The sequence below is a fragment of the Octopus bimaculoides genome, chromosome 1 (assembly GCF_046866305.1).
Source record: "Octopus bimaculoides isolate indiv1 chromosome 1, ASM4686630v1, whole genome shotgun sequence".
NCBI classification, from domain to species: domain Eukaryota; kingdom Metazoa; phylum Mollusca; class Cephalopoda; order Octopoda; family Octopodidae; genus Octopus; species Octopus bimaculoides.
In genome coordinates, this window is record NC_142928.1 from 21,997,343 (window position 1) to 22,011,962 (window position 14,620).

Genomic DNA, 14,620 nt, shown 5'->3' on the forward strand with positions numbered 1-14,620 from the left:
ACCACACTACAACAGGGACTGGATCTTGTGGTCATGAATGCAGTCAGCCAGTAATCTAACATATTAAGCTTACAACCATAGTGCCTGTCTTGAGAATCTACTCTATAACAAAAATTGTAAAGCCTAGAAGTATTTAGATAGCACGAAACTATTCACAATATAGAAAACTTTGCATAGAGATTTAGTTTTGTGAAACCCAACCTTTGATATTATATCACTTATGTCTTTATATTATCCTGACAGAAAGGAAATACTGCTGTGCAGTATATTGCAGCCCACCCGTCCAAGATTTATGGTTTAGACTGGAGTCCGTTTTCAGAGTACAATTTAGCTACTTGTAGTCAGGACTGTACAGTGAAGGTAAGTTTTTACTTCCACATTTTGATATACTAGTTGGTACTAATTCTGAATGAGAATTTTGTCATTGAACAAAGTGTCCCCCCACCCCTCACCCTCTTCTCTGTTTCTCTCTTTCCATTGAAAATCTTTAAGATGTCCCAAACATTTGCTGATAATTTCAAATCTCTGCTATAAAGTTGATACCCAAGCAATAGTCTGATGACAGTAATGTCAACTTCAGCTGTAACTCTGATAATGTACCTAAAAATTACAATGATTCAGTTCCTGACCATTAATAGTTTTCAAGTCCATTTCTCCTGCTCCTAATATTACTATATGGAATATCTTGTCTTCATTAAAAAAAAAAAGACTGTATACCTCAAGTTCAAGATTTTATTGCTGAAACTTCATTTTACAATAATTCTTTGAGAAGCAAAAGGGTCCGTGCAGAGCCATGTAAAAGTGCCCAGCACACCCTGTGAAGTAGTTGGCATTAGGAAGGGCATTCAGCTATAGAGACCATGCTAAATCAGACTGGAGTCTGATGCAACTCACCTACTTGCAAGATTTGATCAAACCATCCAACCCATGCTAGTATGGACAACGGATGTTAAATGATGGGGCTAATGATGCATTAATTTCACTGTAATATTTTCATTAACACAGAGAAAATGTACAATTTAGACGCAATTATCTTAATATTGCTTCTAACTTAGAAGAAAGAGATAATCTGCATACTTGAATTCTTTACTCTAGTTCTTTCCTATCTTACTTTGTAAAAGAGCTACTCTTGGGTCCCAGATAATAGTGGGGTTGAAATAAGCAGGTGGGTTGGATATTTGCTTAAAAAGTGGGTGGGTTGGAAAATCGGTAATTGTATAGTGGTAACTATAAAATTTAAATATTTTCTAGGTTGTCTCCCTTGATTTTCTTTTTTTTTTTTTAAATCATTTATTTACTCTCGAGTCCCAAATAATAGGTGGGGTGTTGAAATAAGCGGGTGGGTTGGACATTTGCTTAAATTCATATAAGCGGGTAGATTGGAATAAACGGAGGTGGGTGGGAATCAGTAACAGCATAGTGTATGTACGAAAATTAGGAAAAAAGCATCTTAAAGCACATATAACAACACAACGAAGCAAAAGAAATTAACAAAAGGCAAATGAAATTAGCACATACGTGTACTTCAAACGTTCACTTTAGTTAAGATATACATTTGGATGATAAAAACAAGACATTTGTTAATTATGGTAATTTGGGGTTTTTTTTTTAAATGCAATGGACTAAACAGATATTGATACAAGCAACACGTCTTAAAAAGAAAGAAAAGTAAAACACAATGAAAAGAGTATATAATTACAGTTTCGTGAACTTGCAGTATTTTCACATTATACATAATAAAACATAAATAGGTATAAATGATAGACTCATGATTTTTCATTACTGTCCTTCTGCAGGTTTCTCGGTTTCGATATTCGCTTCTTTACATATTGCTGAGCTTCACTGACAGTTGACATGAGTTTGTTTTGATATGGCAAGAAAAGTGTAGAGGTCTCGTTTTCATACAACACCTTCTGTATTTTATCAAGGAACAGGGCATCTATATTAACCTGATCATCACTGCTGATTCCTACTAGAGAGATAGAGCTTCCTATCATCATGTTTGGCCAACCATGCTTTGGCTCCTGTGAAACCTCCATGGGGGTTTTTCCAGATGGGTCAATTACCTCCAGAAGATTCCCAGATGGTTCGCTTTCATCTTCCGACTCACTTTTCTTTGGTGCCATCACCATCAAATAGTTCTGAGCCTTCAATATTATTTGCATGCTTGACTCCCTGAATAGTATTTGGGCAGGGTTTTGACGTAATCTCTAGACGAAACTCTCACAGCAACAGACCGATGAGGTGCATGATTCAGTCTGACCCCTTATAATTTTCAGAGCCATCGAAAGTGTTTGTGGCCCATGTCAACTTGAAAGCAGCTTCAACATCAATCTGCATGTGCTTGTTGTAGCATCTGCATCATCTCAGATCGATTGGGTATGATGGATTATCCTTCTGCAACGTGTATTTTTCTGAGATACTGGAGTGTCTTTCAAATATTGTAATAAAATTTTTTTTATATATTAGTATTAGATAGAGTTGTATAAAAAAAATATTTTTGGTAATAAATCAAATAAAAAAGTTTGGGCACTAATGGATTAAAGTAGAAAACAGGTCCTTAGTGACTGAATGAATAACTGCTGTTCAATAAGTGTTGTTTTCTGGAATCATTCTTAGGATAATTGTATGAAATTAGCTATATGTATGGCATCCCTTGGAAATATTGTGAATCAGAACCTAACAATTTTTACTGTAGGCATGTGCCCTGCACTCAGTTTTAGTGGTCCATGTAGAACTTTCCTTATAGGAAGCCCTATCTGAGCAACTGAAACTGTGTTTAGGCACTCATAGAGCCTCTGAAATTTGCTATGATATATTCAACGTGCCCATAGTCAGTACATCATCATCATCATCATCATCATCGTTTAACGTCCGCTTTCCATGCTAGCATGGGTTGGACGATTTGACTGAGGACTGGTGAAACCGGATGGCAACACCAGGCTCCAGTCTGATTTGGCAGAGTTTCTACAGCTGGATGCCCTTCCTAACGCCAACCACTCAGAGAGTGTAGTGGGTGCTTTTACGTGTCACCCGCACGAAAACGGCCACGCTCGAAATGGTGTCTTTTATGTGCCACCCGCACAAGCCAGTCCAGGGGCACTGGCAACGATCTCGCTCGAAAATCCTACAGGAGCCAGTCAGGCAGTACTGGCAACGGCCACGCTCAAAATGGTGCATCTCATGTGCCACCCGCACAAGAACCAGTCCAGGGGCACTGGCAACGATCTTACTTGGCTTGCCGGGTCTTCTCACGCACAGCACATTTCCAAAGGTCTCGGTCAGTAGTCATCGCCTCGGTGAGGCCCAATGTACGAAGGTCTTGCCTCACCACCTCAGCCCAGGTCTTCCTGGGCCTATATACCTCCATAGCAATGCAACCATGTATTATTGTATTTTCTAGTTTTGGGATGTCACAAATTCTAAACGTCAGGAAGAAGTGCTAATATCTGGTTCTCCAGTTTGGAAGGCTCGCTATACTGTAAGTATACATTTATAATTTAATGTCCTGAAATTCAGTTTTAATTTTCATCCCCATTTTCAAAGAACTCTGTAAAAACATACATTTCATTAGAAATAATCTGTGTTCTTAGACCTAAACTGAACTACCATCAAAAACATGCAATTGTGTGTTAGATCTTTCATATATGGTCATTATATGTTAAATATAATGTATGAAATGTAGATGAAAATATCTCTACTGAAAAAACAACTTGGCAAAAGATGAGGCATTTTTATACTGCATTGCTCAGTGGATAGAGCATCAGGCTTGCAATCATGAAGTAGTGAGTTCGATTCCCAGATCAGGCTGTGTGTTGTGTTCTTGAGCAAGACACTTTATTTCATTTATTTAGTTCACTCATCTTTAGAAATGAGTTGCAACATCACTGGTGCCAAGCTGTATCGGTCTTTGCCTTTCCCTTGGATAAAATCGATGACATGGAGAGGGGTGGCTAGTATGCATGGGCGACTGCTAGCCTTCCACAAAAAACAGCCATTCCTGGACTTGTGTCTCAGAGGGAAACTTTCTGGGTGCAATCCTGTGGTTGTTCATGACTGAACAGGGTCTTTACCTCTATGTACTAACTACATAAAAAATTACATATTTTGCACCACTATATACTTGTTATATAACTGTTGATGAAGTTTTACACCATTCGGCATTAAGAAGGGTATCCAACCATAAAAACCATGCCAAAGCAGACATTGGAGCTCAACGCAGTCCTTAGACATCAGTTCCTGTTAAACCATCCAACCTATACCAGCATAGCACATGGAGGTCAACCCTTTAGCTTTTAAACTGGCCATATCCAGCCCTAATAGTCTACCTGTTTTATGTTCAAACCAGCCAGATTTGGCCTCTCACACCAGTCCAACAATGCCATTCTAAAAATTAACAGTCACATCATCAAATTCTCAAAGCTAAGAGGTAATGTGTTATTAATTTGAAACACTATGAAGGCGGTGAGCTGGCAGAATCGTTAGCACACTGGATGGAATGCTTAGCGGTATATTGCTTCTCGCTACATTCTGAGTTCAAATTCCGCCATGGTTGACTTTGCCTTTCATACTCTTGGGGTCAATAAATTAAGTACCAGTGGAACACTGGGGTCACTGTAATTGACTTAGTCTCTTCCCCCAAGCTGCACTTGTGGCAAAAATTTGAAATCGTTAATTTGAAACAGTGTGAATAAGCATTAGATTTGGCAGAGTAATCTGAATGCTGGAGGATTAAATGACGATGATGATGATAAATTTGATATATATTGGTGCACCAACCATTTTATAACCATTCAGCATTTGTTTGGTGGAGCTTGTTGAATGTTTAACAAATTCTACCAAATAGAGTGTTTGACAGTTTGTTATGAACCAGTTTAATAAATAATATTTATTGGTAACATCTGTTGATGTCTTGAGTTCTTCATATAATAGTGGCTACTGTTTGCATTCATCATCATCATCATCATTATTATCTAATGTCCGCTTTCCATGCTGGCATGGGTTAGATGGTTTGACTGGAACTGCTAAGGGCTGCACCAGGTTTCTATGACTGGATGCCCTTCCTAACACCAACCACTCCATGAGTGTAATGGGTGCTTTTTACATGCCACTGGCATGGGTCCATTTACATGACACTGGCAATGGCCACGACTACGATTTCACTTGGCTTGACAAATCCTAATACTTCCATATTTATGTAACCAATCAAACTAACTATATTTTCAAATGACATTGCAACAAAATATGAGTAAAGGTCATCATCATCATCGTTTAACGTCCGCTTTCCATGCTAGCCTGGGTTGGACGATTTGACTGAGGACTAGTGAACCAGATGGCTACACCAGGCTCCAATCTGATTTGGCAGAGTTTCTACAGCTGGTTGCCCTTCCTAACGCCAACCACTCTGAGAGTGTAGTGGGTGCTTTTACGTGCCACCGGCATGAAGGCCAGTCACACGGTACTGGCAATGACCACGCTCAAAATGGTGCATTTTACGTGCCATCTGCACATGAGCCAGTCCAGCGGCACTGATCACGCTCGAACGGTGCTCTTAGTGCTCCACTGGTACATGTGCCATCACGATTTTGCTTGCCCCAACAGGTCTTCGCAAGCCGAGTTTAGTGTCCAATGAAGGAGACGTTGGCATGGGGGCCAGTCATTGAATTTAGTTTGATTTCGATTTGTTATGAGAAGCAAAAGAATCTAATGTGGTCCAATGACTGAAACAAGTAAAAGATAGAAACTAATGTTCTCTGAAATAAGTGACCCTCCTAACAGATCTTTCTTTCTCGTTTCCTTTCTTTCACAGCCTTTCCAAATTGGATTAGTCACACTTGTTCTACCTCAATTAACCAGGGAGCCATATCTGTATTTATGGAATATTTCTAACCTCAAGCAACCTGTGCACACTTTTGTAGGACATGCTGATGTTGTTTTAGACTTTCACTGGAGAAATAAAGCAAAAGGTAATCTGTTGATTTATCTGTGTGATTTGTGTGTGAAAGTGAGTGCATGTTTTGAATGTTCCCTTTTTATCAGAGAAGCGATAAGAGATTTGTGGAATGTTGTATATATGGTATGTGTGGAAGGTCCAGAGGGAAAAGTAGTAAGAAGGCAGAGAGGAAGAAGAGGGTGGAGGTGGAGTTGATGGACAATATAAAGAAGAGAAAATAAGAAGGGTAGGAATCATCATTGAGGGGTAGGAATCATCAGAGGAATCATCATTGGTGAGAAATGATCAAATGTTGAGCCTTACAGAGATGACAAAGAACCAAAGTATTTGGCAATTTGTTGTACTTGAGAAGACCTGCCCAGGTAAGTTAAATCCTGAACATAAAGATGGGTCCTTTATGTCCATTCTCCCCATTCACTCCACAACCCATGTCCACTACCACTGTATTCCTTCTCCTCCCTTAGATTCTCTCCCATGTACCAACTGGCATACAATATGTTCCCATTGAATCCCTTCCTCACAACATATTCTCCTAATACCCCCTCATTCTACCTGTGTCCACTTATTACATTTTTCCCCCATCCCAGGTCCAGCTTTCCTTTCGCAATCTTGGAAACTCACTCTCTCCAATCCTTGCTCCACCTCACTACATACACCTCCCTGTAATTTGGGTGTTTGGTCCATCTTCCCTTTCCGTCACATCTTCACCGTCTTTCCTCTTTTTCTCTCCACCTAATGTAGCTGTTTCTCTTCTGATGCAAGACACCTTTTTCTGTCTTTCAATAATACTCCCCCACCCCAGCTGAGAAGTATTGCCTCGAAAGTTATTCAGTGAAAGGAAGTTGTTGATGGCTATATTCCACCATAAACTGAATGTTTATGTCAAGTCCATTTAGAAGTGCTTGCCAAAGAACAAAGCAGTCATCTAGATATCTCTTCCAGTTATTTTCAAGGGAGAATAGGTTTCCGTATTTTTGTAGTACCTTACAATAAAGAGTGATTTCTAAGTACCCCATGACTAGGTTAGCAAAGGAGGGGGCAATTCTCATACCCATCGCAGTCCCTGAATTCTGTTGATAGAAGTTGTCATTGAATATGAAGTTATTCTTCAAGATGAATTTTAGCCCTTCTATTACGAATTCTTTTTTGATGCGGTGTGGGAGTTCATTGGAATAATTCTCTAGCGAGAATTGGATTGCCTCTATTCCTAGGTTATGGGGGATATTAGAGTACAGGTTGACTACATCGAAGGATACGAGTAAGGTTTTTTTACTAATTGCTTAAGGGAGGGGATTGAGTATATCTAGGTCATCCCTTATGTAGCTTTTGACATGCTTCAGGAATGGTTTTAAGACAGTATCTAAAAAGTTACTGAGGCAGTTAGTTTTCACATGCAGGGCCTGCTATTATAGGTCTTAATTGGAGGTCATTAGGTGGGGATACCTTGACTATCATATCTATGGCTCCCCTGCATGCGTTATTTATTTTTTTCACTTTTGTTTATCTTAGGAATACCATAGAATTGACTGGATTTACTTTTGAAGTTAGTAATATAGTTGTATTCCTTGTCGGTGAATCCTTCTCTGTTGAGGTTTATCAGAGTTTTTAGGCTTCTCATTATTTTCTGCTGACTGTAGTGTTGGGCCTTTTCATAGTATGTTGTGTCTTCTAATATGGATTGCACTAGAGTTATATAGTATTGAGACCTTTGGAAATGTGCTGTGCGTGAGAAGACCCGGCAAACCAAGTGAGATCGTTGCCAGTGCCCCTGGACTGGCTCTTGTGTGGATGGCACATAAGATGTACCATCTTGAGCGTGACCATTGCCAGTACCGCCTGACTGGCCTTTGTAGGGTTTTCGAGTGAGATCATTGTCAGTGCCCCTGGACTGGCTCTTGTGCGGGTGGCACATAAAAGACACCATTTCGAGCGTGGCCGTTTTCGTGCGGGTGACACGTAAAAGCACCCACTACACTCTCTGAGTGGTTGGCGTTAGGAAGGGCATCCAGCTGTAGAAACTCTGCCAAATTAGATTGGAGCCTGGTGTTGCCATCCGGTTTCACCAGTCCTCAATCAAATCGTCCAACCCATGCTAGCATGGAAAGCGGACGTTAAACGATGATGATGGTGATGATGATGATCCATTAAGACTACTGCACTCTCTTTATCAGCCTCTTTCATTGTTATTGTTTTATCCTCCTTTAATTTGTTCAGCTCAGTCCATTCTTTCCTGCTGAAGTCCAGCTTGTATTTATATCTGTGTATGTGTTGATATGGGTAATTCGTAATGTTCACAGAAATGGTCAAGAATTTTATTCTTACCTTTTGATAAGGTGTAGTTACTTCTATTTCTAGCTTATGATTTATCCTCATTGTATTTGTTGCATAGTTCCTCAGCAAGTTGTAATTTTCTACAGTATTCCGCAACGTCTTCTTTTGTTTCGTTGTAGTTTGGATGTTGGGTGGGGGTGTAAATTTAAACCCTTTGGAGAGTATGTTGATTTGGTCTGGTGTTAGTTCTTTGTGTGTTAGATTGATTACTTTTGGTTTCTCCTGTATGTCTGGTGCTATCTTGTATCCCTGTGTCTGTGTACTGGGTCTAAAAAATAATTGAGGTGGTTGGGACGGTAGCTGTTATCTAGTTGTCCCCTGTTGTTGTGTAGTTCCCTGTTGTCGTGATTTCTGGTGTGGGTACCTTGGGCAAGTGACTTCCACTATTAGTCCTGGGCTGGCTAAAACCTTGTTTGTTAATGGATTTAGCCAACAGAAATTGAATAGGGTCAGCCGTGTGTGTGTGTATCACTTTGTCTTGATGTCATATAATAGTTGTAAGTGAGTATCACCATGATACAAGTGGTGCCATTCATTTCTGAGTCTTCTGTGAAATCATAACCAACCAAGGGGAAATATTTTTTTTCTTGCAAATCAGTGAAGTATATCGACAGGAATGGTATCCAGTCATAGGAAGTCTATCTCAATGGATTCCACCTAACCCATGCTAGCTTGGGAAAGTGGTCACTAAAACAATGATAGAGGGCTCATGGTGTAATGGTAGCACATCTGATGTTCAATCAGAAGGAATGGGTTTGACTCTCACAACCACCTGAGTCCATTTTGTCCAACCCATGCCAGCATGGAAAACAAACGTTAAATGATGAAGATAATGATGATTATAATGTGAAATATTAACATTTTTTTTGTTCTTATGTGTAAGGGAGTCTATTAAACAAAACTTTACCTAAAAAAGAAAATGACTACCAAAAAACCTAAATAGTTTCCTGTTTGTGTTTCAGGCAGTAATGATTACCAGTTGGTGACTTGGTCAAAGGATCAGAGTTTAAGAATTTGGAAAATAGATTCTAACTTGCAGAAGGTAAGATTACTTTAAACTTAGTCTGATGATTTGGAGGTTAACTTTTATTACATGCTGCTTACATTTATTGTTTTTTATGTTGAAATATGTGAGTTAGACTAGTCCCAGCTATGGCTGTGTGGTTGAGAAGCTTACTTTCCAGCTATATAGTCTTGGCTTTAGTCTCACTGTGTGGCACCTTGGGCAAGTGTCTATTGTTGCTCTAGGCTGACCAAAGCCTTGTAAGTAAATTTGGTTGATGGAAACTAAAAAGAAACCCATTGTATGCATTATATGTGTATGCACGTGTGTGTACCCTTGTCTTGTAGGTGTCATTGTACTACAAGTCTTGTTGTTCATTTTCAGCTTCCCATGGAAAATATATTTGGCCACGGGAAATATTACCATGCTTGGGTTGGTGACAGGATGGGCAGTGGGCAGTAGAAAATCTGCCTCAAAAAACTCCATCTAAGCCATGAAATCATGGAAAAGTGAACATCAAATGATGATGATTTTGAAAATTTGAATGTGTTTATATTATTAAAGTGTGTTTACAGTGAGATGGACAGCATTTGGCAGTGCTGCCACTGTGGGAGCATCTACATGGTCATTTGATCCACTGGCAATATCAGCCAAATCTTTTTCATATCACAGTTTACTGCCTTAAAAAATGTAGAGCACATTGGATAATGTCATTTATCTCAGTAAAAGATGAGATGATCATGGCTGCAATGCCTTTAATCACAGGTCTTTTAGGTTAGAGCTGTCCTGGGATGAAACAGCAATGACAAGGAAGGACACATTAAATAATGTAGTCCTAGATATATTATATCTGAATAAAAGGTAAAAACACCGACCACTTTTTAAGGTTGTAGGTTAAGAAATTCATATCCCAGTATATGGTTTCAGGTTCAATACTATTTATTATGTAATGTCTTGGGCAAGGGTCTTCTGCCATGACCATGGCTCAAGCAAAAGCCTTCTGAGTGAAATTTAGGAGATAAAAAATTGTGCAGAAGCCTGTCAGAGTGACCATTCCTATTCTTGGGTGGTTGAATAAATCTAACTTAAATAGTGACTAAATAGTAAAGTCCACTCTATTGCAAGCATTAAGGCCAGGTCACTTATTTGAAGATAACCTCTCAGAGGCCAGGTCACCTATTTGAAGATAACCCTTCAGAAACCTATGAAAGATTTTTGGCCTGCCTGCCTCCTAAAAAGAAAACCAAAATATGTCTCCCTCCAGTCTCCTGATAAATATTAACTGTAAAATATACTCTGTTAATTGGTTATTATATATTTCTTGACAGAGATTTTTTATTTCCAAGGTAAGTACCCCTCCACCTCCTCAGCTAACACCTACCTCAGTTCACTACCTCCCGATGTCTGCCAATTTTTCTTCCTCTATTTACTGTGAAGCAGGATGGAGCAGTGAGCAGAAATTGGGTGGGGTAGGGGAGTAAACAAGTTTCCCCTTCTTTCTGTCCTTCAGTTTTATTCTCCATTTTCGTTTTGCCCTTTTCCAAATGTTTTTTATCCTTTTCTATTTTTACAATATTAATTCTTTTTTGAAAGTCATATGATGCATCACAGTCACCTGACTCTTGAGTCTCTCTCCAGCAGAGATTTAATTAAGTTACAATGTCAAGAAATGCTTTCCAAGAACTGTTGCTCAACATCATCATCATTGTTTAAACATCCGTTTTCCATGCTGGCATGAGTTGGCCGGTTTGACTGAGGTCTGGAAAGCCAACGTTGCATCAGACTTCAATCTGATCTGCCAATGTTTCTACAGCTGGATGCCCTTCCTAATGCCAACCACTCTGAGAGTGTAGTGGGTGCTTTTTATGTGCCACTGGCATGGGAGCCAGTCAGGTGAACCTGGCATCGACCACATTCGGACAATACTTTTTGCATGCCACTGGCATGGGAGTGGGTCAGGGGGCACTGGCATCAACCACGTTCAGATAATGTTTTTTACGTGCCACCATCATGGGAGCCAGTCAGACAAACCTGGCATCAACCACATTTGGATGGTGCCTTTTACGTGCTACTGGAACAGGGGCTAGTCTGGGGGCACTAGCATCGACAACGTTCAAATGATGCATTTTACGTGCCACCGGAACGGGAGCTGTTTGAAATTCTTCAGATTTTCACTGGCTGTTAAAGAGTACCATTTGAAAATATTTTGGTGTGGAGACCATTTCTCAAGTTGTTAAGAGTACAATCCTGAGAGTAGTACCATGGTAGCTGGTGTTCCTGTTCCAGTTGAAATCTGGTTTGTGCTAAATACGACCACAGCATAATTTAAGGCCTATCTGAACCCAATGACATCTAGATAAGACACCACATAGAGCAATGTCCAAGTTTGATACTGGTATCATTGTTTCTTTGTCTGCCATCATCCGTTGTAAAAACTACAAAAGAAAATCGCACTAATGAGTAAATAAGTTGGGAATCTTACCATCCTTGCAATAATATACAAGATATTTAAGGCATCATTAATACATTGGGGTAGAATGCCTTGTATTAAATCATTCCAGTTCTCTTCATTCTGAGTTCAAACCCTGCTGCTGTCAACTTTGCTTTTCATCCTTTCAGGGTTGATAAATAAAGCACCAGTCCAGTACTAGGCTCAGTTCCTCTCTCTCTCTCTCTCTCTCTCCCACCCTCCCTCCCTCTCTCTCTCTCCCTCTCTCCCTCTCTCTCTCTCTCTCCACCCTCTCTCTCTCTCTCCCTCTCTCTCTCTCCCTCCCTCTCTCCCCCCCTCCCCCCTCCCCCCTCTCTCTCTCTCTTTCTCGTCAGCTGTATTCAGACTTGAAGAGAGATGGGCCCCACCAGCTTTAAAATGAATAAGATATGCCGCATGTCAATATGGCATTCTTACTGTTCCAACAGGGGTAAAGAGCCCCTTGTCAAATGACAGATAAATTCATCAGTAAGTTGGTAAGTATTTAGTTCAAATATAGTATCACCAAGAGTTCCTCAGTGGCGTGAGTATTTACAAGAGAACACAAGTTTTTCAGTCAACTGTTGCTTTGGATCTATTTCTTGTCCGCCACAACTATTTCATGTTGACTAATCAACAGACAACTTTTATAGAGAAAATAATTCTGCTAATGTGGAACACTAGATTTTGGTTTCCCTCTGTGATATTAATACATGTCAGCTGTAGTTCTACCAGATCAATTACTTCCTGAGTGAACATACAACATATTTAAGGTATGGGACCTTTTGGCATAGCTCTTTTGAATCACTCATTCAATGCTGATTGATTTGACATAAGATATCTTGATGTTTCTCTCTCTCCTCTCTCTCTCTCCTCTCTCTCTCCTCTCTCTCCTCTCTCTCTTCTCTCTCCTCTCTCATCTTTCCTCTCTCTCTCCTCTCTCATCTTTCCTCTCTCTCTCTCCTCTCTCTTTGTTTATATATGTTCATCCAGTCATATTTGTTTGTATGTGTGATGGCTCACTCTCTCCCTCTCTCATTCTTTCTATCTATATTTCTCTGTGTGTGTGTGTGTATTTATCTCCAGTACCAAAACGTATTTTCACCCAAACAGGTTGAATGTCCAGTCAGCCATGCCAGATCATCAGCATGCCGACAGCCATGTCCAATCATTTCATTATTCTGACTTACTGATTGTTTCCTATTTCATATACATGTGAGAGATGTAACCCTTTGAATGCAAGAAATCTCAGTAAGATTTGTACCATATGAAGTGGAGAATATCTTTGCATATCGTTGCCAGTACCGCCTGACTGGCCTTCATAGGGTTTTCGAGCGAGATCGTTGCCAGTGCCCCTGGACTGGCTCTTGTGTGGGTAGCACATAAAAGACACCATTTCGAGTGTGGCCGTTGCCAGTACCGCCTGACTGTTTCCGTGCTGGTGACACGTAAAAGCACCCACTACACTCTCTGAGTGGTTGGCGTTAGGAAGGGCATCCAGCTGTAGAAACTCTGCCAAATTAGATTGGAGCCTGGTGTTGCCATCCGGTTTCACCAGTCCTCAGTCAAATCATCCAACCCATGCTAGCATGGGAAGCGGACGTTAAACGATGATGATGATGGGTACTTCTGCTAGATCACAATACTGCTCTTTTGACAAATAATTTATCTTGACAATCTTAGTTATTTCATGAGAAACTGCTCGCTGTTTTATATGCTAGTTTAATGTGTGTGTGTGTGTGTGTGTGTGTTAGTGCATGCATGTGCACATACACACATAAATGCATATATATAAATGAAGAAAGGAAATGTGAATTTCATAAGTTACATCATGGACAACCCTTCTAGGAAGGTACTGATTCTAAATATGAACTGATACAGGGATTAAAAGACTTTAGCACTGTCACAGATAACATCTCTTGTGTCTGTAGATTGATGAAATGCACTTATTCTTTGCTGTAACGGAATTGGTGATAGAAAAAGCATCCAGCTGTAAAAGTCCTTCCCCTCCCCACCAAGAAAAAATGAAGCAGCAAATAGGTAGGGGGGCTCCAAAAGGGGTCTCAGGGAGTAGCATCATTGCCTTCCTGAGCTAGTTTACAACCACATTTCTTAAAAGTCATAGTGGAGGCCTTGGTCTCGGGACCACTCATGTCTAGAAACTGAGGTTGGGGGTAAGCTCCTCATAGAAAATCCAGCTCAAAAAAAGCCCCATGATAGCAAAGGAGAATGGGCAAGAGCCAGCCCAAAAGTTGGGGTGGGCTGCACCTGCCTACTTCGGTTACTATAGCATTGAGGTAGATGCAGCCACCCCCATTAACGGGGACAAAGCCCGGATTTAAAACACTGGACTCTGCAAAGTGCATTACAGGCAAACTGTAGAGGAGAACGATAACTCCAAAAGAAAACTGATGTGAGGTATAGGGGTATATTTAATTCTTCTACAGACAATATCTAGTGCCTATGACCTGATGAAATACACCCAGTCCATTTTGTAATAGGGATAAGAATGCTTCAAAACCTGTCCAATCTTTGCATGTATGGAAAACTGGAGCAAAAAAAATTCTACCTTTACCATTTATCTTTTACATGTTTCAGTCATTAGACTGCGGCCATGCTGGGGCACCACTTTGAAGAATATTTTTCTTTATCAGATGAATTGACCCTGGTACTTTTTTTTTTTAGGCTTGGTACTTATTCTATCAGTTTCTTTTGTTGAGCCACTAAGTAATGGGGATGTAAACACACCAAAACTAGTTGTCAAGCTGTAGTGTAGGACAAACACACACACACACACACACATATGACAAGCTTCTTTTAGTTTCCATCTACCAGATCTACTCACAAGGCTTTGGTCAGCCCAAGG

The 14,620-nt window shown here is 40.2% G+C and overlaps 1 protein-coding gene across 16 annotated transcripts in view; it reads left to right on the top strand.

Annotated features, from left to right (window-relative positions):
* LOC106880661 (GATOR2 complex protein WDR59) overlaps positions 1–14,620 on the top strand; it is a 128,702-nt gene that overhangs the window by 10,881 nt on the left and 103,201 nt on the right. For all 16 annotated transcript variants that reach the window (XR_016241117.1, XR_016241116.1, XR_016241114.1 and 13 more), the window contains exons 8-11: positions 244–360; positions 3,404–3,481; positions 5,810–5,966; positions 9,247–9,326. Coding sequence is in view for 12 of the 16 variants with exons in the window: in XM_089349327.1 (XP_089205453.1) it covers positions 244–360; positions 3,404–3,481; positions 5,810–5,966; positions 9,247–9,326 (432 nt within the window). In the remaining 4 variants the exon portion in view is untranslated. The remainder of the gene's footprint in view (positions 1–243; positions 361–3,403; positions 3,482–5,809; positions 5,967–9,246; positions 9,327–14,620) is intronic.